General features: G+C 49.9%; 2 protein-coding genes across 2 annotated transcripts in view; one reads left to right on the top strand and one right to left on the bottom strand.

The window, feature by feature from the left end:
* The window catches only part of LOC109315892 (stefin-C-like), a 13,138-nt gene extending 6,877 nt beyond the window's left edge, over positions 1-6,261 (top strand). The window contains exons 4-5 of the mRNA XM_019543855.1: positions 3,586-3,690; positions 5,853-6,261. Of these exons, the coding sequence (XP_019399400.1) occupies positions 3,586-3,690; positions 5,853-5,981 (234 nt within the window). The 3' untranslated portion in view covers positions 5,982-6,261. The remainder of the gene's footprint in view (positions 1-3,585; positions 3,691-5,852) is intronic.
* An 8,634-nt stretch (positions 6,262-14,895) lies between these two features.
* LOC109316223 (cystatin-B-like) lies at positions 14,896-26,245 on the bottom strand. The gene is made up of 3 exons (XM_019544128.1): positions 26,136-26,245; positions 16,336-16,437; positions 14,896-15,785 (listed from the first exon to the last, which is right to left on the bottom strand). The coding sequence occupies exons 1-3, from the start codon at positions 26,199-26,201 to the stop codon at positions 15,657-15,659; spliced, it is 297 nt and encodes a 98-aa protein (XP_019399673.1). The 5' UTR covers positions 26,202-26,245; the 3' UTR covers positions 14,896-15,656.
* Between the last annotated feature and the right edge of the window lie 1,154 nt (positions 26,246-27,399).

The raw sequence follows: 27,399 nt of genomic DNA on the forward strand, positions 1-27,399 counted from the left end.
CACTGTGTAACAAAAGATGTCTTTAAAGTAAAGCGAATTCTTGGAAGTCTTCGGAAACAGAATCATAGAAAAGCCAGGGACCTCAGGAGGGCATCTAGTCCAACCAGCTGCTTAGGGCAGGATCATCCCTGACTAAGCCATCTCGGCCAAGTTGCAATCAAAATGTAACTTATTTTAAAATCTGATATTCACCTCTGTTACCGATTAGAAGTGACTTGCTTAGGGAGTGGCACTCCTGACCGTAGGCCAATGAATATGACACTTTGTTTTCTAGTTTCCTGGAAGCTCAAGAGAAATTCCTGACCGATGCAGATTGCTGCACTACTGCAGGCAGCTAAAGTTGAGTCCACCCTGCCTAACTGTTGTAGTTCAACCAGTAGTAACAGGAATAGGAGCAGCTACTTTGAAGACAAGAGTGCCTTTACGCACAGTGTTGTTGAGCCCGGCTCTCCACAGAGGAAACACGCTGTTGTGTTTACTCCCCTGCATTAGTCTTTTTGCTAGCGAAGCTTCAGCAGTGATGAAATCGGGTCCCATGCATGAAGTCAGAGAAGGCCAAGAGCAAAGATCCTAACTCAGGCATGAACCCATCGTGTCACTCTGGGTAGGCCCCTTTACCTGCTTGTGATTTTCTCTTCCTGTAAATATCCTTACCTGTAGAGCAGAGAAAATACTATTACCCTTTTTCACAATGGCACTGTGAGATGGTTGTGAAGCCTTTTGAGATTCTTCCTTTGAAAGGTACTGCAGATCTACAAAATAGTATTTTGCATACACATCGTAGAAATATAACAGATGGTTCCTGTAGGAAAGATCTTAAGTGCGGGTAGGCACTGCCATGTAGTAGCTGATGTGAAGCCATGATCCTAATTTTTCAGTGAAAAGCAGGAGCATCAGCACAGCCCACCCACCACACAAAATCTGTAGCTTCGGTTGTGGCCAACACCCCGTGCGTCTAAGAAGAAGTATTTTTGGCTGGCTGACTTTTTCATGTCCTTGTGATAAGATACGTAGCAGACTTTGCCGATTTGTTTGGGATCTGACAGAGCTGTCATGAGCACTTCTGCTATGGCCTCAAACTTGTGACCTGGGCTGTCAACCGTGTGCTGTGCCAGCGCCACCCCAGCTCTCCTTTGGTGACTAGGAGAACGGTTCTTCAGCAGCGGAGCAGCCAGTGGATCTGGGAAGAGTGAACTGTTTCGAAACTCTTGGTCTGTGAGAGTTGGCAGCAGTCGTGTGGCAGCTCCAGAGTAAAGTTTATAACTGGTTGTGCTTGCACAATGGAAGCCATGTGGAATCTGGGACATCAGTATAGAGGGGCCCCCATGAGTCCTGCCACAGAATTGAAAGCCCTGACAGCCAGTAGACGAATGCAATTGGGCTGTGAGATCTGTGGAGCTGTAATTGCTAATGAGTCTGTCTACAAGGATTAAACAGGATTCACTATTATTGTTCACTGAACCGGTCTAAAACAGTGGGTCTGTGGTATCTAGCAGCCACGTAAACTCAGGCTTTCATTTGAGCTGCATGTGTGCGCGCGTGCAAGCCTGCATACTTCAGCCCACTAGAAGCTAATGCTCTTTCCAGCCTAGCAACTGGAGCATTTGGGCCTGGGACCAAAAACGGTGCCACAGCACTCCACTACTCTCACTCACGTGAGGCTGGTCACGGGAGTCTTAGAGAACATCGCAAGTCATGAAGTGGCCTAAGTATCCTCAAAAGGCAAAGCGATTTTGGCTACTTTTATGAGGTAGAAAATATACGCTTTATTATGAAAAAAATTTCACCAATATACGAGAGCTGACACGTTCAAATTTATTTCAGAATCCCAACCAGGAATCTTTTGAGCAAGATATTAAGATTGATGCAGTCAATCAATGAAATGTTTTTGTAAGATTTTACACAATCCGCAGGGAGCCGGGTTTTCCGTTCCCCACAGAAAAATGGAGAAGACCCTGTTTTTATTGTTGAAAACGCGGACTTCTCTTTTTAGCAGAGAAATCCATGGATTCTCTGCTTTTGCAAAGAGCTCTTGCAAGGTGGTGGGAAACCCCCAGCCCTGGCAGTGGGGGAGGGGAAGGCAGGGCAGGGCCTGAGCCCCTGAGGCCGCCAGGGCTGGGCTGAGGCTCAGACTTGTCCTTCGTCCCTGGAGCATGGAGGTAAGTGGGGCTGTGGGGCAGGGCTGGCGAAGATGGTTGGGGCCTGAGGGAGAGGGGGCTGCTGTACACCGGAGCTGGGAGCAGGGCCAGGGGGTGAGGGCAGAGGTGCCCCTCTGCAGGGGGACTTTGCGGGCTAGCGATGCAGGGTGCAGCGTGGTGGTGCCCGCCATGTGCAGGCCACACATGCTGCCCGGCTGCCTGCCCGGGAGAGGGAGGCTGGCACGCGGCCGGAGCACAGCTTGCACGCGGAGGCTGCTGCCGCTTACCTGCAGGCCCGTGGCAATGGTGACGGCCACTGCCTACAGAACTGCCCGCTGCTGCCGCGGAGCCATGCCCGGAGCTGTGCAGCCAGCCGCCGGGCGGCAGTGGCAGTGTTCGTGCGGTGGTGGCAAGGCGACATGCAGCCATTCCCATCCCCACCACCGCGCTGCGCCGCTGCCACCAGCCGCACAGCTCCGGGCATGGCTCCGCGGCAGAAGTGGGAGGTTTTGTAGGCAGCCCCACAGGTAAGTGGCAGTGGCCGCTCATGACGGCGGTGACGGCCACTGCCTACAAAACCTTCTGCTGCTGCCACGGAGCCATGTTCACAGCTGTGCGGCCAGGGGCGGCGGCGCTGTGTGGCATGAGGTGGTGGTGAGGATGCTGCGTGCCGCCCAGCCACCACCACACTGCCATTGCTGCTGTCGCTGCTGCCTGGCAGCTGGCTGCACAGCTTTGGGCACGGCTCTGCAGCGGCAGCCTTGCATTTTTGGTGGGCTTCCTGCAACTCCCCTCCCCCAAAAAAGCTTACCAGCAGTCTTGGAGCACAGGGGGGAAGATGGGATGGGGAGAGAGCAGGGAGATGGCGGAAGTGCCTCCACATGCCCTCCCCGACAGGCGGACAGAGGGTGCAGCCCCGCTGGACCACTTGCCCGCACCACAGCGCAGGCTGCGGGTGCCTGTGTTCTTTTTGCTCGGCAGCCCGACACCCCGCCAGACCCAGGCATGACACTCAGTGTGGGTCAGAGGCCCTAGCGGCAGGGATGGCTCCCCCTGCTGCACCCTGGATGCCACAAACTACAAGCTGGGCTGCCAGCTCTCTGTTCTCCCCTGACCTGTCCCACTGCAATGCAGGGGGGTGCAGCAAGCCGCTCACCTTGGGACGACTAAAGCTACGCTGCTGCTGCCCTATGCCCCACTCCATGCTGCTGTCAGGACACCTTGTGGAACTACTTCCCCCTGTGGCTGCCCCCACCCCGGCCCCACCGCTGCACATCCTGCTGCAAGCAGCCACCCCCGGCCCCTTCTTCATCCTCACGCCCATGCTTCAAGACTGGAGGGCTTTTCTGCTTTCCACTTAGTTTTTTTTTGGCGGGGGGTGGGGGAGTTTCAGTGATGTGATGAAAAGGGGTATGCCACCAAACCTTCTTTCTTTTTCCCTTTCTTGCAGGTGAAGGCACAGCTGGAAGGAAAAGAAAACAAGACCTATCCAATGTTTAAAGCCATAGAATATAAAACCCAAGTGGTTGCTGGGACCATCTACTTGATCAAGGTCAGTACACATTGCGAGATGGAAGACCAGGGATTTTGACAAGTGTTCTGGCTAAAAATGAAGCAGAACACAAATGACATTTGCAGTGAGCAGGGCAGTCAAGCAGTGAGCAAATGTAGTGGGAGAGAGGTCCAGTATGAGGTGTCAATCACTTCCCTTGACTTGCAAGTGACAATTCTGTTAATACAAACCTGTATGCTGTTGGCTGGTTTTGTTTTGTTTTTGTTTTTTACAAGAGCATACTGCTGGCTGATATTCAGCTTATGGGCCACTGTAACTCCCGGTTCTTTCATTGAAGTACTGCAGCCGAGCCACTCATTCCGTAGTCTGTCTTTGTGCATGCAATTTTTCCATCCGAAGTGCAGGACTTTGAATGTTGTTGAATCCTGATAGACTAGAAAAACGGTGCACAGTCAGTTGGGTTTTTCTGGATCCTAGTTCAGCCCTCCAGTGTTTGCAACTTCACCGAACTTCGTATTTTTATTAGCAGATTTGCTAAGTGTGTGTGCTCAGTCCTATTGTCCACATCATTAATGAAGATGTTAAACAATGCTGGACCTAGGACAGACCCCTGGGACACACCACTTGGCACCTCCTTACATCTAGACATTGAGCCACTGATGACTACTTGTTGACTATGATTTTCCAACCAGTTACATTTCTACCTTATCCAAAGTCTAGTCTTTGTTTCTTTACCTTCTTAATGATTATTTCCCTGATCCCCTCAAGCCTATAACTTTATCATAGAAGGAAATCAGGTTGGTCACCTCAGCCCATTCCTAAAATACACAACCTGCTACCTAAGAGCACACTTAGAGCATGCCATGCCATGTATATAGTAATAATGCATACAACCAGTGAGTAAATTCCAAACAGAACAACAGCGCATCAGATGTAAAACTATCCGTCAGAAATATCTTATTATTACTCATTTCATAGACATTAGGGCTGGCAGGGACCTTGGAAGATCACTGAGTCCAGCCCCCTTCCCCAGGGGCTTAAATAAGGCTGGTTGGATATGGCAGTATCTTTTTCTCATGGACTAAACAGAATCACGTCCTTCTAGCTATATAAGTTTATCCTTCAAAAGGGAGAACATCCTCTACCGTATGTGCTGACTGGCTTACTTTGAAGTGGCCAATTCCTTTATGTACTTACCGACCATAGCTGATCAAGGGCCTTCATGCTGGTTTGCTGAGCAGCTGTAAGAGCTCGCTGTTCTTCCTGTCACTGTGTTCATGCTATGGACTACAGGCTTCTTTGAAGATCAAACCTCTGGGTAGCACTGGCTTGCAATGCCCATTTTCTGCATCCTCCTGAACCAGGTCCTGCCTCTGAATTAATCCACAGATCCTTTTTTTTTTTACCTAGGAACTAATTTCTCTTTAAGGAGAACTTTTAGTTTTGACCCTTTGTCAGCCTGTTTCCTCTTCTCACCTCTGAGTCTATTCTAACAAAGCACAAAACTGTGTCTCTTTGAACCTGCTTTCTCATGCTTCATCTCTTTGCCAGCTCATATGTTTTCCCCAGCATTGATTTCGTATTTCTTTAGGTTCTCAACCACTGTGTATGTATATTTGTATACTCCGACAGAACCTTGTTTTCAGAGGTGTGTCTATTTCATTGTTAACTTGTGTATAAGAAGAGGGTCAATTATCCCATTCCAGCAGCCAGTTATCTCTGCCTCAGTTTCCCCATCTGCTGAGAATTTGCCTTAGTACAAGCCCCTGTGTTGGTTTGTGTGAAGCACCAGGCCAACAACAGGAAACAACAGGAGGTTGAGCACAAAATAAAAGGATGAAGGGGCTGTGTGGAGGATACATTTTGGCTGATCCAAATTCAGTACAGGCAATAACAGAGAAGTCACCCTTCTTATGGCAAGTTTGGATTGTGTTCTGTAAGACCAGGGTAGCAATTTCTACTTCTACAGCAACCTGAGCACCAGGCCTTACTGTCCCTAGCCACATGTGATGTGACATGAGATCATTTCTGCAGATTGGGTTCCACATATATAATGATACCGTGAGCAAGTGGTAAATTGCACTCTCATCACTCAAAATTGCTGTGATCCTGAAGAGATAGCACTGCATCTTTTTAAAGTCATCCTTTTGTTAGCTGTTTTGTCTTTGATCCTGACTCCCCTCATTTGCTTTGTATTACAGGTTCAAGTTGGTGAGAATGATTATGTGCACATACGGGTGTTTCAGAGCCTTCCTCATGAAAACAAAGGACCAGAACTTGCTGGATATCAAACTGGCAAAACCAGAAATGATCCACTGAACTATTTTTAAAGCAGTAATAGGGAAGATTTCTATTGCTCCCACTGAAGGCTGCAAGCTTACTCTGCCTGTGTATCAGTGAACAGATAAAAGTCAAACTAATATGATTTTGACAAATAATTTAACACAGCAATAGTTTTTATAACACAGCAATAGTTTTTATGGCAGCAGTGATCGCTGCTAATGTACACGGGGCCACTGTGGAAATGTGGCAATTGTACCCAGAAAAGCAAAAACCTTATGCTTGATACTTTTGGGTAGTAATGCATGGTGCTGTTTGTTACCAGATTTACCCGTCCCTTTGAGGACCGCCCATTTATTAGGGGTACATTTCTGGGGGGCTCTGTAATTCTGTCAAAGTGCTGCTTGTTACTTGTGTTTCTATACAGAGCTGTATATCTCCCTTCTGCAAGTATTCACCCCCAATGGAGCTATTTTGCAGGACTTGCTTTCCATGGGGCTGGGTTCCTCCAACCACAGAATCAGTCAAACACATGTACGCACATACATACACAGATCAACATGACACGCCTGAGCCAGTCCGAATTGTTTAGCATTGACAGGCTAACACCCTTAAATGCCTTGAACTCAGTTCATCAGCACAATAATAAAATGCAGCCAGACACACATACACACACGCTAACAGGGTACGTCTGAGCAGACTGGGTCCGATCAGCACATTCAGCTGATACCTCATGCGCCTCAAAACTCAGCACATCACACTCTCTTGTCACAAGGGTCCTAGTAGTAACCCCCTTGATGAGCAGACCCCACTGTGGTTTTGGGTGTTACAGGGATCTTTGGCTTAGGTAAAAGCAGCGTTGCTGTAGAGCAAATGGGGAGGTCAAGGGGAAGGAAGAGTAGGTGAGGTTCAGAGAGAAAGTATAGCAGCCAGCTTGACCAAAAACGTTATTTATTGCCAGGTATATGAACTTGTGATGATACCAGTAATGACAGCCATACAAGAGAGAGACAAATAAAGAGTTACAGTATTACACAGGTTCAGTCAGGTTTTTGGGGAAGCCTAGCTCGAGTTTGTTTAGCAAAAGCCAGGTTTAGAAAGCTGTGCCTGGAGTAAGAGAGTAAAAGGTTCCTGGGAAGGGGGAGGAAGAGGGAGAGGGAGAGAGAGTCTCACCACTCAGTGAAGCTTGAACTAGTCGCGGTCCCCAGGCACTGCTGGATCTGGCAGACAGGCAGAGTCCTCAGCACGATCAGTGGAGAGGTTCCAGGCAGAAAAGGAGTGGAACTGGTGCAGCTTTGGATCCAAGCACCAGGACAGACACTTGAGCTTGGGTAGGGGTGCATCCAAGAAAAGGAGTGGAACTGGCGCACCCCACTGCCCCCTGGGCATGCAGCGGGGCTGGGGAAGCTTTATGGCTGGACTGCCTTTCCAGGTGGCAGTCCAAGGGGCTGTGGCTCCGTACAGCTGCTGCTGGCCTCGGCCCTGTGGTATGCGCACTCACAGCTTGACTTCGGCTCGCCCTGCACCTGCTCTGGGCTTGGCCCAACAGAGCAGACCAGCTCCAGACCAGCCGAAACACACACCTGGCCCACCCCACGCCTGCTCCAGACTCGCTCGCCCACGCTGTGAACAGCAGAGCAGTGATGGCCAGGCAGGAGCTGCTACTTGGTGTAGAGGAAAAGCAGCTGCCCAGAGCCCATGTCCGCGCTGCCCTGCAGTGCCTCTGCACTGCCACAGCTGCTCCGCCGAGTGGTCTGGAGGCAGCGGTGATGGCAGCGGAGAGGAACCACAGGGTAGCCTGGGCGCAGGCTCTAGGTGACTCCAGCAAGAAGGGCAGAGCAGCAGTGGAGGGAGGGGCGGCCTTTCCCTCACGTCAAGCAGCAGCTTCTGGCCAGCCGCTGCTGCTGCTCAGCATGGGTGGGCAGTCTGGAGCAAGAGCCGGGCAGGCTGGGGCTGGGGCTGTGCGCTCTTGATGGTGGCGGAGAGGAGCCAGAGGGCATGCGGGCTTCTGGCTGTTCCGTGGGGAGGGCTGACTAGCCCACGGCAGCTGCCCAGCACTTCCTACACAATGAGAAAAATCCCAGTTCCCTGCCTGTCATTGCTCTGCCTACCACCACACTGAAACTGAATCCAGACAAGACAGAGGCAGTTGGTTCACCTGCACCCAAGCCCCAACTGGAGCCAGGCACTAGGAAAGAAATGGCGTTGCAGGGCCTGTTTCAGGTAAGCAGGAGGTGGAGCTGAATGTCATACGTATACCTCACTCCAAATTTTTGCACATTCTTGCCCAGTGGCTTCATGCATACACTGAACAGGAGGGGTGACAAGTGGCTACTGGGGCCTCACAGGAAAGGTCCTGAGGAGGTAACAAGAATTTGCCCATCTCCACCACCTGGGCCCTCCCTACCAGGAAAGAGTGAAACCAATTAAGAACTGTTTCACAGATCCCTGCCAGGTCATGTGAACGCTTTATCAGCCTATTGTAGTCAACTGCTGCAGAGGCCACTGAAGGAGCCAGTAAGATCAGCAGGGCACAATTTCTCCTGTGCATCTCCAGGTACAGGTCATTACCAGAGGTGTAATGTAGTCTATGCTAGACCCAGGATGAAAGCTAGACAGACAAGAGTCCAGGAAACTGATGGCATCCAGACAGGCTTGGAGCTTTCAGCGACTTTTACCACATGGGGGAGGCTGGAGACAGGGCTGTAATGGGCTGGGGAATTAGTGCCAAGTGAAGGTTTCTTGAGTTGGAGTCAAACCATTGTACAATTATGAACTCGCAGCACCCTGCCCTCCAGAAAGGAGAAAATGACAACAGACATAACAGGGCAGCTCCATGCCCTAGGCAGGGAATGTCCCCCAACTAGTGGTCATCTACCCGGGCAGCTCATGGCCTTAGACACAGCCCAGGTCAGGGGAAGGGGGGAGGGCACAATCTGCTCCTTCTGTAGAGCACTTTGTGAGGCCAGTGAAGGTGGAAGGGAGATCAGTGCACGAACTGTGTGGACTGGCTGGAGCCGAGAACATTAGCAGGAAGTTGTGACAAGGTGCCATCTTCGGCTGCATGTTTGTCGGCCAGTGAGTGGGCACCCATCAAGTCCTGCTGTATTTTCCTCCCCTGGGGATCAGCTTCCCCACCTTTACTCACCTGCCAGGACTTGAAGTTACTTGGTTCTTAGAAAGAGGGCGACTGACCCAAACGTTCCCAGACAGGCTAAGGCTCACCACCTGTAGGATGAGCCGTTGCCTTACGGGCAAGATGCACGCTCCGACCTTCCCTTTATGTGCCCCATGCCTTATACTTTTCTCTTCGTGTTGGGGTATCACTCGCTGGGGGTTTACCCCCTTGGCTTTGCCCCTCCTTCTGTAGCTAGGACCGTTCGCTTAAATCCACCCACCAGGACTCGGTTTCAAGGCTCCTAGCTTCCTTTCAAGCGACTCTGGGCTTGTGGCCCTAGTGCTGCCCCCCTAGGGCACAGGGCTCCTTGAGCCCTCTATCACGGCGCCAACGAGGCCTCCTCCTCCCCTACAGCCTCAGGCACAAACCACTGGCTTTAACGTTAAACGTAAACCATAGGCCCCTGCGGCCATAGAAAGAAAATAAAGATAGGAGAGGCAAACTGCCTGCTTACATCTGATTGTGCTTCTGTGTCACAGCATGGCTGCCACAGCTTCTCTGCAGTCATCAGGAGCCCTCCTCTTTGCCTCCGCGCCCCCCCCCCCTTCTTCCCCCGAGGTTTCCCTGATTCTGGCCTCTCCCTTCCTGTCAGCTGACCAGCTGGCGGGGCTGGGGCCTTAGCCCCGCTCCACTGGGCGGCCGCGCCCGAAGGTTCTGGTTTTAGAGGGGCCGCTCTACCTCCTGGTAACAAGGCTCGGATCCCCTGTCACAGAAGCTCAGCAACTTGTTGGCACCTAAATCTCCACTTCTATCTGCTCAGCATTTAGGTAGGGTCTGGCATCTCAAGCTGGGCAATGCTCAGCTGTGCCTCTTGCAAGCTGTGATCTCCTGCATTACAGAGAAGCCCATTTGGATTTTACCTGTGTAGCCAACTACAATGCGATGAATGCAGCCACAATGACTAGTGGGTGGCGGGAAGGGGGCAGAAATACTACTGTCAGTGATGTGCCCTGCCACTTGGCAGAGGTGGGGTGATTCCCTGTCCCCATTGTCTCTGGTGTTTCAGACGTTGGCTGCAGCCTGGGAAAACTGCATTGGGTCTCATGAGGACAGCATGGGAATGGTGTCCTTGCCCTTGTGCCCCGGCTGGAGGCAGAATGGTCCTTCTCCCTAGTTACAGCTTTTCTCAGCCCTGCTGCCCATATATATGTATAGGGCCATTGCTTCGTCAGCTCAGCTCCTTGGTGCTCAGGCTGAGCTCCAGTAGGCTCATATTTGGGAAAGACTGGCCCTGGAACCTCCAGGCTGCCCCCTGGGACCTCCAGGCTGCCCCCAAGGAAGAGGTGCCATCGGGCACACATGCAACACTGCCCATCCAAGAGACATGAGCTCTGAGCCTGGCTGGCAGCACAAAGCTTTGCCTGGGCTACAGGTTCCTCTGTGCTCCTCCTCCTGCCCTCTGCCAGACTGCTGAATCCCATGGCCATGAGCCCACCCGGTAGCCCTGGGACAGCCTAGGGCTCAGGCTCTGAGTTTGCTCCTCTCTGTGCCCTGCCTGCAGCACCACCATTGGCTTTGACCAGGCTCCTGCTTTTTGCAGGTGCTTGCCAACAGCTGTCTGGCTAGTGACCGCAGACATGTGTACCCTGTCCACTTTGGGCTGCAACTGGGAGTGGGGGAATGGCCCTGCCAGCATAGCTCACAGGGGAGCAGCTGTGTCATCCTGTGGCCTTGACAGCCTGCTCAGTAGGGCAGAAGTGCTGCTTCATTGGTTGCTTGGTGCGCTACCACCCTCTGTACAAGTGTACCCAGGAAGTGGCCAGGTTCAAGGGCAGTTGGAGCCCCTAAGTCTCACAGCTACTTAGTACCTCCCTGCACTGGGAGTAGGGCAAGCCCTCTGGGTGAGCAGGGCATGGGGAGCACAGTAGGAAAGGAAGGGCATTACAGGCAGTGATTGCTGTGCATGAGCATGTGGTTTTGGGGGTACTAGGAGGCTGCCTAGCCAGGCTGCATCTGTGCTGGGTAGGGAGTGGTGAGGGTCAGAGCACTGTTTTCCAACTCAGCCAGGCCATCAAGATCCGTGGGACTGTCCTGCAGAGTTTTGGAAGCATGCTGGATCCATGAGTCTCTGGGAGTGGGCCGGCCTCACCAATCCACAACCTTGACAGGAGCCAAAGAGGACAGAGCTCTATGCCTCTAGGAAGTAGTGGTCCAAGCATGACAGGTTTCTTGATGATGCCCCCAGCTCCTCCAATAATCAGAGCACCAGTAGCTAGGCAGAAGCAAACATTAGGTTCGATATGTGCCAATCAGCATGGGAGATCTGCCCTAAAATGGTGAATCTGCCAAAAAAAAGAACCATTTAAAATTGCAACTTGTTGTGGTAGAAAGTTTTTTTTTCGCCCATTTACCATGTTGGACTAGTATTTCTCTGTATCAGTAGCCCACAGTCCCTTGCTCTCCCTCATCCCTCACCCCAAAAGGAAGGAAAACTTGCTTGCTCTGTGAAGCTGTCGGGGTATGCTGCTTCCTCCCTGGTACAGCTGAAAAAGGGGACGGGGCTGGAAGTGGTTCTGCCCTAGACCCTGGGACTGCCCCTTGTCCAGTCATACCAGTTTTGCCCTTTAAATTCCTGGCATGCCAGCAGCCCAAGACCCAGGGATGGTGCTGGTGGGTGGTCCTGGGCTGCCCCCTCATCCTTTGAAACCCCCACAGCCCAAGCAGATGCCAGGAAGAGCCCTAGTCCCACAGGGGAGGGGATGAGCAGAGCCGGTCCCCATGCTCTGCTGGAAGCAGGAGAACAGCGCCGGCTCTGCTCACTGAGCCCCCACCCAGCAGGGATCACATGTAAAGGTCCGGTAGGTGGTAAAGTTGTGTGGACTGCCTGCAAGTAACAGCAGGGGCTGATGAGGGGCCTGCACCCTACACCGGAGGGGGGTGTGTGCAGGCCCTCTGATCCATCCCTGTCACTGCAGGGGACTTCCAGGCAGCCCCCTCACTGTTGCCACCCAGTGCCCAGGGTAAAGGCTCTGCATAAATGGTGGAGAGCCCCCAGTCAGCCTTCGCTGCTGTGGAAGGCTTGCAGGGAGCCCTAGCAGCAAGAGTGACCAGGACCTTTAGGGGGTTTCTAGTGCCAGAACACCGGCACCCCATTAAAGCACCAGAAACTTTTAAAGGGCTCCTGGACAGCTTGAGATTGGCTTCAGACAGCTCTTACCAGGCAGCCAGGAACTCTAAAGGGCTTGCAGGCCTGTCTCACTGACAAGCTCCCTTACAGAGCAGCTGTCTCTTGCCCCCTGGCTGGAGAGTGCATCTCCGTGGCACCTTTGTCACCCTCCAACCAGGTGGCCTCCTATAGTGCTTTATATTTTGTAGCCAAAATAACACCTGTCTCAGGGCCCTCGGACCAGGCCTGCTGGATCGGACACTGTACAATATGAACCAGCGATGGCAGCTCCCTGGTTAGAGCACTTAGCCAGGCTGTCAAAGAGCTGGGTCCAATTTCCACCTCACTGGCCATGTCTACATGAGATGCTGACTGCGCAGTCACTTGTTACTACTGTGCAATAGCATGCACAAAGTGGGACATGATGCTACTACACAGGAGTAACAAGCTACTGCAGATAGTGTCACCAAAAAGCTGTTCAGGGACGGTACTGCACAGTAATTTAGTACAGTCATTTAGTACTCAGCAAGTACTGAATAACTGTGTAGTAATTACTGTGCAGTCAGTGTCTTATGTAGATGCAGCCAGTCAGAAGGGCTGAAATCAACATCTTGGACCTCCCAGGAGCCTACCCAGATTAAAAGACTAGATACTATTTGGGGATGCAGAGAAACTTGTATTCTCACTCTCCCTTCCTCCCCTGTATTACTGCTCCTCCACTTTGCCAGGAAGACTTTGCAACTCATTGAGCCAGAGAAAGAGCAAGTATGAGCATGACCCACTGGTTAGCACACTCACCAGCTCATGAGAGACCTCTCACTGGCTTGAGCAGGCTTTCTGGACCAATGAAACTTTTAGTAGTCCAAAGACTAGACATGACACAAGATATCTGTGCAGACTCTTGGAGGCCACAATCCTTATTGAGCAAGCACTTCTTGGAGCTGCACCCTCCCTCTCTTCCTTTCCACCCCAACCCTGAATCCCTCTCTACCCCCTTCTACAAAAGCACATGCATCTCTTCCCATCTGGCCCATACTGCCATGTTGGTCAGTGGAAGTATGTTTATACACCCTTAACAAGAACAGTTTTATTCCTTATTAAAACTTTGCAGCCCTTCCTGCACACAGGTAAAACCAGTAACTTTAGTTATACTCCCAGTGCTCCCTACTGTCCTGGTAGTGCAGTACTGCTCAACCGCAGGCCAGATTGGGCCTGAAGCCTGGCACTGACCCCTCCCTGCCCCGTATTCTGGGATCAGGTCCTCGGGGTCTGGCACTGTCCCCGCCTGCCCCAGGATCAGCTCCTTAAGGGCTGTCACCACCCACTCCCAGCTCCCCACACCAAGATCGGGCACTAGGTCCCAGTGCCACCACTGCCTGGCACTGAAGGCTGGGATCAGGTGCCAGATCTAATGCACAGGGCCTGGGGCTCCCCATGTGTCTAGAGATTTGGCAGCAGGGGAGCAGTGCCACTTCTCTCCTGCCTCCCAAATTTCCAGACCTATCAGGAGCCGTGTAAGGCAGATGACACAGCACTGTGGGTTGGATCTGGCACACAGGCCAGAAGTTGAGTAACCCTGTGACAGAGGATGGTCACATTCAGTGGTGCTTCATATTCCAGCTCATCAAGGAACACACTTACACTTGTACTCAAATTGAATTTCAAGTAAAGATAAATCCTCTAACAGCAACAAGCTCTTGGACCTGTGAGTCTCAGTCTGTTTCTTTCGTCTTCCCTGTCCAGAAGGGTTTTGGTGCTGCTCCTGAGTGTCTGCAATAGCTTTTGAAAGGTATTTGAAGCCTGAAGAAGCCCACAGGTATCCAGTAAAATTTTGGATTGCTCTGAGGCACTTCACCTAATACATCCCTTCTGAACTCTTGCCCTGTGCCCAAGGGGATGTAATACTTCAAATAGCAGGTACCTAACCTGCAAAGTGATTCAAAACTCCTGCTAGGTCCTAAACTGCCTTTACTAATCAGACTTGAAGAAACAATACTAGAGCCTGTAGCCTAAAAGACCCCCAGGCATAAGCTCTTGTGCACTCTGCTTTGACTCTTTTACCAGGACAGACCCCTACAGGGGTATGCTCAATTACAGAAACATCAAAGTCGTATTTCCAGGCACCACAGAAATCCTCTCCAAAGAGTCAGACGGTCTTTTCACAGGTCCCTAAACAGGTGGTCCAAATTTTAAAGTGTCCTATGACTTTGTGAAGAATAATTCCTTTAAAATAAGGCCACTGAGGAGCTGACTCAGTGCTCACTTTGGAATATCTTGGATTGTAAGCGCAGAGGTGACTCGTTCCCTCAAGCTTGTGTTTTCTATGGCTACTTGTTTCTGCAGCCAAACCAAATGCCTGCTTTTTGAGATAGGACAATAAATATCATGGCATGAGCAACACATTGATTGCTGAGGGCATTCTTATTTTGTTACATGGCAGGTCAACAACCAACCACTGAGGTCAAAACTTGAAGGCAGGTGACATCAAACAACTTCCCCCCACTTTGTTTCATTGTCCCTAGTCCTGTCCCCAATTTTTCAGTGAGAAGAAGTGTAAAAGAGGGAGTAGTGAGGGACAATTTTTCTTATAAAAATGTGCTGAAAAGAATTCAGCAAAATGAAAACTGATTTGGTTCAACACTTTAATTTCCCATCCCCAAAATGAAAATAATGAAATTCCTGGTTTGGAACGAGTATTTTTAATCTAAACTTGATAAAGCTAAGCCCTCATGAAATCAAACAATTCAAACGGAGAAATACATGTTTAATAATGAAGCAAACACCAGCCAGTTACCATCACCAGTAGTTATCATTCTATTATTTAGAAAATGCAAGCGTGGATTTACAAGGGCTTTTGGTTAGATCCAGAGATATTTCATATTGGACACTTGCTCTACTTGGGGATGCTATCCTGCCCTTATAGAAGATAGACCTGATCACTGAGGGAATGTCTGAATATTGAACCCAATCTATATATATATTTTAAAACCTTTCCCATGTCTGTTCCATGGGATGCTGCTATATTTTGATCCCTGCAAATACGATGCAGAGAACAAAATGAATCTATAAATTAATAGTGCCACTCTGTAAGAGGGCTTAAAAAATGCCACTTCTACTGCTCTCTCTCAGATACATTCTGGATACTTTATTGTCCATTAAGATCACAACAGAGTCAAAGGACATGATTCTTCACTTGTGTAGGATTTTACATGGCTGTTAAGTCTACCAATTTCTTGAAATTACAGATTTACATTAGTGTAAGAAGTAGAGAAACTGGTTCCTTCCCTGGACGAGGGGACTGGGAGGGGGGCGGGGGGAAGCTGCATAAGAGGAATTCGTTTTTTTCAGACTTAGATGGTTTTAAATCTCTTTTCATTGGCACAGGAAACAGGAGTTTGCAGCCTATAGATAGCATACAAGGAAGCCCTCTCTAAGTACCCTCTAGAAGTAAGTCAGCTCGTCATGCTTAGTCTTGCTTTTTTGATAACTGGAGAGGCTCAGTGGTACACTCTCATGAGGAAGGTTTCTGAACACCCGCAAATGCAAAAACTCATCATTGCCAACATGTACCTGAAAGGCAAGAAGAAAAGGAAAATCAGTTCCAGGAAATAGAAGCCTTCAGCTAACCACTTGTGAAAAGTGTATAATCATAGTTGCTTAGGCAGTAGGGCTAGCATTCATTTATTCACAACAGAGGCGCTTTAATCTAATCTGGAACTACAAACACTGTAATGTCTTAGTCACAATTCAGCTGGCTGTGACACTGCATCACTACCAGGCAGAGCTAAAGCTAGCTGGGTGCAGCACTGTGCTTCAGCATGCTTGGGTTTTTTTTTTTTAAATGTAAACATTCTTTAAATTCTTTAAAAGTTTAAATTATTTTAAACTGTGGATTTCCTGGGTTTCCAATTATCCCCAAACCAAACATTACAACATCTGTTTCAGGATTTTACCCCTTGCTTACTCATAATAGTCTCAACTTGAATTACCTTAGAAGTTATGACACAAGATTTTGTTTTGTAATTTAAAGGCCTTAGTTTAGAGCCAACTCAGAAACTTCTCTGTAATTGACTGACTGAAGAAGAAACATGCCGAGATACTATTCCCTGCTGGTTTGTACCTTGATGAAGTAGTTCATGCCAGCAACCACCTGGGTTTTAAACTCCACTGCAGCAAAAACATCAAAGTTCTTCCCTTCCTTTTCTTCTACCTGAGACTTCACCTGAAAAAAATAAAAATTATTCAAAATATAAAAGTCTGGAGACCATTAGCTCACAGAGTTAGTGCTTCAGATCAAACTAGTAGTGATCTGGATCACATTAATGCAGACTCTAGACATGCTGATCTCGCTCACTTTTCTTTTCTCTCCTAAGGTGAAGAGGTAAAATGAGAATTGTTCAGTAAAGCAGGGCTACCAAATCTAGACAGCAGACATTGTACAGGAATGAAAGTCTGGGGATCTGGCTTCTAACTACATTGTTATGTCATTCATTGCAAGTTACAGTCCTTTTCCATGTCTCCGTTTTTTATCCTACTGCACAGAATTTACTCACGCATGCAATTAAGCAAAGCAGTTTGCTATCTACAATATATATTACAGGACATATTAAATTACAGAATAAGAATTCAAACAAGCCCACCTGTATCCAACCTGGCCCATGGCTCCCCTTGCTGTGCTCTGCAGGGGGCGAAGTCCTGCCCATTCCCACCAGGAAAATGTGCTGTGCTCCTAATATTACCTGTGGGAAGGCTCCAGCTCCAGCCAGTGCGCACAGCTACCAGGCAGGGCTACCAGGCAGGGCTGTTGCTGCTGTTGATGCAGCCACCCAGGGAACTACTTGGCTCCCCTGGCCTCCAGCAGCTCCGCGTCTTATCCCTGCTGCAGCACTCTGGGCAGCATGTAGGGAAGTGGCAGAAGCATAGGAATGTGGGGCTGGCAGAAGCAGAGCCCGGGGTTAGGTCTGGTGAGAGCGTGTGGCTGGTCGGTGCTGGGGCTGGGGTGAATGCGGGACCAGGCTGGCTCCATTGCACAGGGCTACCTGCAGTTCTCATGTAGATCCTGGGACCCAGCTGGGAGCTCCGCATGACAGAATCACAGAAAGTTAGGGTTAGAAGGGACATCAGGAGGCATGAACACCTTGTGCCTCCTGAGGCTGGGGGTGCACAGCAACTGCCTGCAGGTGGCGGTGACAGTGGCATGGTGACGGAGGGTGGAGACTGCCCGCAGGCAGCCGCAATGACGTCAATGGCAAGGGCAGGTCAAGTGGGGACTGCCCGCAGGCAGCCACAGCAGTGTTGGTGGCAGGGGGAGGGGTGGGGTGGCAAGTGCCAAGCAGTGACTGGTGATCAGTGACCACTCCCAGATACCGCTGGCAGTGCCAGCGGCAGCCAATCTCAGGGGGTGCACGCTAGGCCTGTGTGAAGCAGCAAGTATTTCATTTGGCTTTGGATTCTGCTGATTCAGAGGGACAGTGATTCGATTTGGTGATTTGAATCACTGTCCCAATTCAATTTGGCTGATTTCAGAGGGCCCCCCCATGCAGGGCAGTGGGGAGCACCTCCCTGCCCCACCTGGCACCTGTGCAGCAGCATCGTGTGGATGCAGTGCAGCTGGGGCAGCTCCAGCAGTCACCCTGGAGCCTGGCAGCACTCAGCCCGAGCGGCCCCAGCTCCTAGACAGTGTGTGGAGCCCCGCAACACCCTGCGAAGCTGCGCTGCACCCTCGCAATGTGACAGCTGCTGCGCAAGTGCCAGTCGGAGCGGGGAAGGGGGTAGCAGCCCAGTATGCAGTTAGCTTTCTTGGCAACAAGGACGCATTGTTGGCTCATATTCAGCTTATTGTCCACTCTTCCTTTTCTGAAGAGCTGCTGCCCAAGCAGTCAGCCCCCAGCCTGTCTTGGTGCATGGGATTGTTCTGTCCTAAGTGCAGGGCTTTGCACTTGTCCTTGCTGAACCTCATGAGATTCCTTTTGGCCCAGTCCTCCAATTTGGTAAGGTCACTCTGAATTCTAGCCCTACCCTCCAGTTTATCTACTACTCCCCCCAGTTCGGTGCCATCTCCAAACCTGCTGTGGGTACACTCCATGCCATCTTCCCAGTTACTGAAGACATTGAAGAAAATCAGCCCCAGGATTGACGCCGGGGGCACTCCACTTGATACTGGCTACCAATCAGATGTTGAGCCATCGATTACCACCCTCTGAGCTCAATGCTTCAGCCAGTTTTCTATCCACCTTACAGTCCATTCATCCAGCCCATACTTCCTTAGCTTGCCTGCAAGAATGTTGTGCGAAACCGTATCAAAATCCTTGCTAAAAATCAAGGTACACCACACCTGCCAATCTCCCTGCAACCACAGAGCCAGTCTTCTCATCGTAGAAGGCAATCAGGTTGTTCAGGCATGACTTGCCCTTGGCGAATCCATGCTGACTGTTCCTAATCACCTTTTTTTCCTCCAAGTGGTTAGAAATGGATTCTTTGAGGATCTGCTCCATGATTTTTTCTAGGGACTGAGGTGAGGCTGACCAGTCTGCAGTTCCTTGGATCCTCCTTTTTCCCTTTCTTAAACATGGGCACTATGTTTGCCCTTTTCCAATCATCTGGGACCTCTCCTGATCACCATGAGTTTTCAAATATGATGGCTAGTGGCTCTCCAATCATATTAGCCAACTCCCTCAGCATGCTCGGGTGCATCCGACCCAGTTCCATGGACTTTTACACATCCAGCTTTTCTAATTAGTCCCTAACCTGTTCTTGCACCACTGAGGGCTGCTCACCTCCTCCTCAAACTGAGCTGCCCAGCACTTGTTACCCTTCACATCCCTTGCTAGCTGCAACTCCATTGTGCTTTGGCCTTCCTGACTTCCGCCTTTCATGCCCGAGCAACACTGTTATACTCCTCCCTAGATATTTGTCCAAGTTTCCACTTCTTATAAGCTTCCTTTCTGTGACTTAGTTTACTGAAAAGTTCCCCGCAAAGCCAAGCCAGTCTTCTGCCATACTTGCTAGTCTTCCTGCCCATCAGGATGGTTTGTTCCTACACTCTCAGTAAGGCTTCTTTAAAGTACAGCTAGCTTTCCTGGACTTCTCTCCTCCTCAGACTGGCTTCCCAGGGGATCCTGCCCATGAGTTCCCTGAGTGAGTTGAAGTCTGCTTTTCTGAAGTCTGGGGCCCTTACTCTGTTGCTCTCCTTTCTTCCTTTCCTACGGATCCTGAACTCAATCATTTTATGGTCACTGCTGACCAAATTGCCATCCACTACATTTCCCACCAATTCATCCCTATTTGTGAGCTGTAGGTCAAGAAGACAATTGCCCCTAGTTGGCTGCTCCAGCACTTGCACCAGAAAGTTGTCCCCACTCTCCAAAATCTTCCTGGATTGCCTGTGCACTGCTGTATTGCCCTCCCAGCAGATGTCAGGGTGACTGAAGTCTCCCATGAGAACCAGGGCCTGTTATTGGGAAACTTTCACTAGCTGTTTGAAGAAAGCCTCATCTACCACTTCCTCTTGGTCTGGTAGTCTATAGCAGACCCCCCTCACAACATCACCCTTGTTGCTGTCCCCTCTAACTCAGACTCCAACAGGCCTATCTCAAGCTTCATACTGGAGTGCTAAGCAATCACACAACTCTTACATAAAATATAACTCCTCCCCCTCTTCTTCCCTGCCTGTCCTTCCTGAACAGTTTATGCCCAGTCATGACAGTGCTCCAGTCATGTGAGCTATCCCACCAAGTCTCTGTTATTCCAATCATATTATAATTCCTTGATTGTGCAAGGACTTCCAATTCTTTCTGCTTGTTTCCTAGGCTCCGTGCATTGTGTACAGGCACCTGAGGTAACTAGTTGATTGCCCTAATTTCTCAGGAAGTATGAGAGTACCTCCCCTGTTGCCCCCTCTTGCTTGCTCTTCTTCCAGGTCTCCTGCTTTCCCACTTACCTCACAGCTTTGGTTTTCCTGCCCTGGAAAACCAAATTTAAAGCCCTCATTAGGTTAGCAAGGCTGTCTGTGAAGACGCTCTTCCTTCTCTTCATCAGGTGGATTCTGTCTTTTTCCAGCAATCCTTCTTGGAAGAACATTCCATGGTTGAAGAAGCCTAAGCCTTGCTTGTGACACCACCTGTATAGCCAGGGGTTGATGTGCAGGATGCACCTACTCTTGCCCAGGCCCTTTCCCTTGATCGGAAGAATCAATAAGAACACAACCTGAGCCCCAGACCTCCTCACCCTTGCACCCAGAGACCTGTAGTCAATCTGATATGCTCAGGATCTCCCCTGGCAGTATCGCTGGAGCCCACATGGATGAGTACCATGGAGTAGCCAGCCAACTGGATGCACCTCGGTAGTCCCTCCCTAACATCTAGGATCCGGCCTCTGGGCAAGCAGCAGACCTCCCAAGACAACAGGTCAGGTGGGCAGATAGGGAGTCTTCAACCACCACCACCCATTGCTTTTTCTTGGTGGTAGTTGTCTCGATCCTTCCCATCTTGGTGAGGCCTGGCCTGTCTTCCTCCACCAATGGAAAGTGCTCCTCCCTCTCTGCTGCTAGGGCGATGAACCACTGCCAGTGGCCTTGGCCCCACTCCCTGCTGCTATGTTCAACTCTAGGGACTTGGCCAGGAGTGATGTGGAGTCCTGCGCGATGGACCTGGGCCAGCTCCAACCTGGTCCCTGTTGAGTCCCAGGAACTGCACGCAGTGGCAGGGAACAGGTCCAGGCCACCAGTTCCATCATGCGGGGCTCCCCCTGATGTTGTGAGGCTCTGGCCAAGTCACAGGAGCTGTTTTTGAGATGCAGGGAGCCCTGTGCAATGGAGCTGGTGGCCTGGTGTTACCAGTCTTAGCCACTTTCAAGGGGCCTAGGCTAAGCTGAAAAAATGCTGCTAGGCAGAAGGCCCAAAGCCTGTTTCTGAGTAACCAGTGTGAACCTTTGCAGATATGACAACTATCTTGGTCGGCAAATAAAGGAAACCATCAAACACAATTAAACAAAGCACAAGGCGTAAAAGAAGATCCATATATGCTATATCATAGCTTTATCTTTAGTAGTAGTAGTAGTGATTGATGTAACCAAATGTATTCAATGTTATTTTGCTATAATAGATATATTTTTGTTAAAATGCTTAATATGTAAAAACAAAAATAGCCTGTCAGAGAAGGCCATAAAGTAAGGTAAAGAATAAACAGAAACAGCATCCTACAATGGGGAAGGAAAGGAGATAAGAAACCCTCCCTCCTTCCCAAAGATAAAAATTCCAACTAGTTGACATCTGGTTCAATCCAGTACCAAAAATTTCAGTGAACCAAAAATAATTAAATAAAACTAATCAGAGGTCATTTATTAGACTATTTAAACCAGCCATAAATATTGCATATTGCCTGAAGGAAAATTTGGAGAACTCTGCAAATTCAAGAAGACCTCCTGCCAATCTGTATGCCACCCTCCTCTCACCTCTGTGTTGTTCTGTTGCAGGTAGCTGATAAACTTTAGGGTAAATGTTTGTTCTCATGTTTTAAGGTGCAAGCAAATAAAAGGTTGGGCTGTAGACCTGTTTTTGCCTCTTACCAGTAGCCCACCCACAAGGCTACCTGCAATCTAGGTAACACTTGCCCTGCTCCTTGCCACCACGTGCAACTCCTGGGACTCAGTTGGAGCCATGTGCTGCTGGGGGGGCTCTGCTTGCCATGGGGCATGAGTGACCTAGGGGCTGGGCTGCCTGCTGCTGCTGGCAGTGGGGGCTATGTATCATGGTGGGGGCATGTGTGTGGGGGGGTCCCCCCATGGACCATACTTATATGGTGGGTCCCCCCTCACCATACCCACTCCCCACACCCTTCCCACAAACCCCAAACCCACCCATACACTTCCCCACCCCCATCCTCCACACGCCACCACACACACTCACCCACATACAATATACAAGACTAAGACTTTATTTTGAGCTATTATTTAATCACCTCTACATATACTATGCAAACACATGAATCAGGACAAAAAAATTTTTGAAACAAAATTAAAATATGTTATACTAGATTTTGTTTGATTTTTAGCATGTGATTTGTTTTTTTTCTGGTTCCAAGATGGCAAACCCCTCTCTTAAAAGGAGTACTTTCAGAGGCAAAGGGAGGGAATTCGGTGACAAAGGTGGCAGCCAAGGGGCAGGGTACCTGTCAGGGGTCGGGGCTACCTTTGCAGCTCTCAACAGCTCACCAAAGCTCATTAAGCAGATCTCCAGTCAAAGTAATTGCTCACCCACAGTCTAACCTATGAGCAAAAATACAGTCAACTAATACCAATACAATTCAAGACGTAACACCTTAACCTGCTGCAGGTAAAGCATAGGGATCATGGTGGCCAATGTCCTGCTGCTGCAAAGATACCAAAAGGTGCAATAAGTCCTTCAAATAAGTGTTTTTATATTTCCAACTTCAAATATTAAGTTTTATAACCCACTGGGCACATCTACATGTGTAATTAACCCATATGAATAAACCCTGGAGTTTATTCATGTGCAGCACATGGAGCTTGGTTGGAACAGGCTAACCCCAGGGGTCAGCCTGCCAGCCTCGGGCTGCTCTGACCAGGCTCCATGTGTTGCAGAGGGACTGGCAGGGGAACAATGGTGTTTCAGTGAGGGGCTAGCCAGCAGGCTAGCCTGTTTCATGCCCCAGGCAGCTGGTCAGCATCAACACGTGTGCTGCTGCACCCAGAAAACCTCTGCAATAGGGTAGTATTTGTATTAACTAGTACTACCCTGCTGCAAAGTTTATTAGTTTTGTGTGGCCTAATAGGGCTGCATGTTTACTGCACAGTTAATTAGTCAACTGCATAGTAAACATCTCATGTAGATGCACCTTCTGAGAACTAAATATTATTTCCAATCTACAGAGCAGAAAACTAAGAGTAGTGAAATGCCTGGCATAAGCCTCAGAGGCATGATCACCCTAGTAATCTTGAAAAAGCCTGCCCAAGTGCAGGGGGGGCTGGACCCGATGATCAGTAAGGTCCCTTCCAGGCCCCAACAACTATGAAATTGAAATCCTGAGTTCTGGCTCATCTTTCCTGTGTTCAAATCACAAGTCTACAAGGTGGGGAGCACTACAAGCTCTACGTTAGCAAGAGGTATGACTTCAAACTGAATTTGCTTTCTTGTAAAAAAGTTGGTTACCAGTAACTTCACCTCCTTTTGGCCCACAACTACAAACCTCTCCATTCACACAGGGCAGGAAACAAGCAAGGAGCTAATATGCAAACCAGCCTGGGAGCAGAATTGTCCATTCTCAAGTAAATATTCATGGGGGAAGGCTGTTGGTGAGAATCTTTTCCACTGAGCTTCCAAATCAGCACATCTGCTTTCCCCGTACAAATCACACTCCAGTTGCTTGCACCCAACATAGGTGTGTGAAACCTGAGGTTAGAGTAGTATACTATATGCTGTATACATAAAAGGACTTCTGCATTCAGGATATTCCACAAGCCTTGTGGAGGCTGGGGAGGAATTCAAGGCCCCCTGCAGTATCTTCCACTCTCAGGGCTGAACAACTGTGCTCTACACTTGCTATTAAGCCCCTTCTGCAATGAATTTTCAACTGAGGTGCTGAAGAGCACCGAGTGAAAAAAACAAACCATGCAGTTACACAATAGCCCCACCTAGCTCAACTTATTTTTCTGACCCAAACCAGTGGAGATCAGGCATTTGCAGGCCCAAGCATAACAATTACCACAGTAACAATGACTAACTGGCACTGTCATTCTCAGGAGGAAAGAGAGCTTGCAAGAAGTTGTAGCCGAGAAGAACAGAGATCTCAGTGAACAAAGAACTGAAGGATGAAGTCCAGTTAGGTGACTACAACTGAAACGCTCCGAAAGGTCCTGTGTTGCCTTACATACCCTGAGTTGGGGGGTTTCTAGTCCAGTTCCAACTAGACAAGTGTCCAGTCCATGTTGCAAGACAGCACCCTGGCCGGCCCTTGCCAGTTTTATCCGGTGACAAAGACTGAACAGATCAGACACCAAACTTCCCATTACAGAGCTAAGACACCCCAGAGGTGCAGGGCCAGAAATACATTTGCCCTGCCACTGCCTGTGCCTTATTTCTTTTGTGCAAGTACAAAAAGGAGGGAACCCGAGTCCCTAGGACTGCAAGCCTGGATCATATCACTTGTCAAATCGATCTGGTGACTGCCAACCAAGACCATATTCTATAAAACTTGGGAAGCAATTGTCAAAAGCACAAAGTTAAGGGGAAGGTGTGTGTAATTATGTTTACTAGATAAACGAATTTTCAAAGATCCGCCTTGGTGAGGCCGCAGCTGGAGTACTGTGTCTGCTTTTGGGCTCCACAATTCAAAAAGGATGTGGAAAAGCTTGAGAGAGTCCAGAGAAGAGCCACGCGCATGATCAGAGGTCAGGAAAACAGACCTTACGACGATAGGCTGAGAGCCATGGGGCTTTTTAGCCTGGAAAAGCGCAGGCTCAGGGGTGATCCGATGGCCTCCTATAACTTTATCAGGGGTGACCACCAGGATCTGGGGGAATGTTTGTTCACCAGAGCGCCCCAAGAGATGACGAGGTTGAACAGTCATAAACTACTACAAGACCATTTCAGGCTGGACATGAGGAAGAATTTCTTTACTGTCCGAGCCCCCAAGGTCTGGAACAGCCTGCCATTGGAGGTGGTTCAAGCACCTACATTGAACACCTTCAAGAGCAAATTGGATGCTTATCTTGCTGGGATCCTATGACCCAAGCTGCCTTTGGGCAGGGGGCTGGACTCAATGATCTTCTGAGGTCCCTTCCAGCCCTAATGTCTATATCTACGAATTCATCTCAGAGGATTTACTTTTAAGCAAAGTGACTTTTCATAGAGCTTTCAACTGAAAAAGCTTCCCCTCTCAAAACAGAGGTTTGACAATCCCTGTTTTTCAACAAGAAATATCAATAATTATTACTTTGGGCTTTTTTTTTTTTTTTTAAGATTAAAATTGTGATTTGGAAAATACCTGAATTTAACTTGACATTCCATTATATTCTGATTGAAATTAGCATACAGTGTAGCACATCTTGAATTGATTTAGGACTGCTTGAGGTCTCAGGAAGTCATTGTTAATAGGTAGGGATCCACCTAATTCACAGAGACAGCCTCTGGATTTTGTGGTCCCAGCAATCATGTCTGGTGCCATTTTTGCAGCTGAGCCATCTGTCAACCTCCAGGAACGGACAGGACTTCTGGGGCTCCTCAGCCAATCAGAGGTGTGGGGTGGGACTGGGAGGGGCAGGACTTTTAGGGCCAATCTCTGCTCCCCACCCCCACTCCAGGATGCCAGAGCTCCCTGCCCTTTTCTGTTTGCAGCCATCTTCCAACTCATCATTTTCCTGCTTTTTCAGTTTCTGCACTTTTTCATGGGGGCTATACCAAATTCAGTTTCTGTGAAAACTGCCAGACTGTGAATTTGGTAGGTCCCTATTAACGGGGTATTATCACCCCTTGTTGAGGGCCTTGTAGTCTCAATTTAGGGCCCAAAACTATTCAGTATTGCTATTAATGATCTAGCCGAAAATATAACGCCACAGCTGGTTAAAAAGAGAAGAGAAGGGGGTTGCAGATGGAGAGGGAAGCAGGGCAAGGTCAGCGCCCGGCGTGCTGGGGCGTTCAACAACACGTTTTCACTCTGCCAGACATGAAGGTAGCACGTTGGTGCAGCAGGAACGAATGCGCTCCTGACCATGGGCTGTGGATGGGGTGTGAGGCCGAGGATGCAGCTGCCAGGCTCGGGCTCCCGCCGGCACTGCCCCCAGCGCGGCTCCCTGCCATGAGAACAGTGGCCTCGGCCCCCGCCCCGCCCGGCGGACACACCCAGGGCAGACAGGGGAGCGCGCCGCCCCACGCCCCATCCCGTCCCATCCCCGCCCGGTGCGCACCTCCTCGGCGATGCGCTGCGTGTCGGCCGTGGCGGGCTGCGCCGCCCCGAGTCCCCCGCACAGCATGGCGGCGACGCCGCTCCAGTCCCCGCTGGATGGTTAGGTCCCAGGGGCGGAGCGCACTGCGCATGCGCGTTGCCGGACAGGAGGAGCTTCATTGGCGGCCCTGGCGCTCAGGCGCAGAGCTTCAGCCCGGCCTTCATGCCGCTCAGCCAATAGCAGGGGGAGTTGCGGGCTGGTGTACGCGTCACTGACACGTCACAGCCCGGGGGCAGCGAATGGCGCAGCGCAGCCGGCGCGCGGGAGTCTTGTGTGAAGCGCTCGGGTGCGCCGCGCGCTCGGCAAGGGCCGTCGCGCCGCTGGGGAACCGAGCTCATTTAACAGCTCCTGTGTTAGTGGCCTGCACCTCGCGGGCCGCCGGGCCGGGTCTTCCCCGTAGGCTGGCAAAGGTTGGTGCCAGCCCCCGCCTCGCCCGCCGCCTGGCTGTGCTGGGACGGGGTCCTCGGGCTTGAGTATTGAGTAAATCCTTACAGTCACGAATCACTCGAGGGCATGTCGTTTCCGGACAGCAGCAATTATTCATTAAACAAGTTGATAGCTCAACTCAAGACATGAAAATAAGCACTGAAATAATCCAGCGGTGGTATAACAATTAAAAAAAAACTCTGCTCAGCATTGACAGCAAAGTGGCTTTTCAGCTCTAACGGGGTGCGTGCATCTGTGCAGGTGTTCTTTCCTAGTATTGTTTTGAGAATCTGAGCTACACCTAGTCACCTAAATGCATTTACTTGACTTCTTCCTGCAGTAGATGACGATATCTCTAACTAGAGCAAAGCAATTCCTCTCTGCTTCCAGGAGTCATCCAGATTCCAGGCTGTCAGATGCAGGCAGTGGGGTAGTGCAAATATTGGCAAAACACTTGTGGTGAGAAGGTCTGGGACCAGGGGAAGAGCCCTGGGATCCCCATTGACACAAGTGGGAATCTCGTACTAAAGTGTGGCTGTGTGAGGATCAGTATGGTTATCTGGGCTGTGTCCTGTTTTCCCTAAGAGAGCACCTAGGGGGAGGGGGAGGCAACATGTTTGTCTGGAGTTCCAAAAAACCCCAAACCTGCAGTTTTGTTTTTCTAACATGCTGACACATGCCAGAAAAACAAGCCCAGGGCGGGGTACCTGGCAGGATGTACTGCATATTAATATAGTTAATAATTGTTGTAATCATTTTGCACTTGCTAAGTGCTATAGGTGGCCATGTTCGCATGTGT

This window comes from Crocodylus porosus, unplaced genomic scaffold (assembly GCF_001723895.1).
Source record: "Crocodylus porosus isolate Cpor-Errol unplaced genomic scaffold, CroPor_comp1, whole genome shotgun sequence".
Taxonomy (NCBI): Eukaryota; Metazoa; Chordata; order Crocodylia; family Crocodylidae; genus Crocodylus; species Crocodylus porosus.

What these genes read in the sequence shown, in the direction of transcription:
- LOC109316223 (XM_019544128.1), bottom strand. Translation starts at nt 26,201, where the DNA reads ATGCTGTGCGGGGGACTCGGGGCGGCGCAGCCCGCCACGGCCGACACG. An exon ending in CGCAGCGCATCGCCGAGGAG is followed by an intron (nt 16,438 to 26,135) that starts GTGCGCACCGGG and finishes TATTTTTTTCAG; the next exon opens with GTGAAGTCTCAGGTAGAAGA. An exon ending in GCATGAACTACTTCATCAAG is followed by an intron (nt 15,786 to 16,335) that starts GTACAAACCAGC and finishes CTTGCCTTTCAG; the next exon opens with GTACATGTTGGCAATGATGA.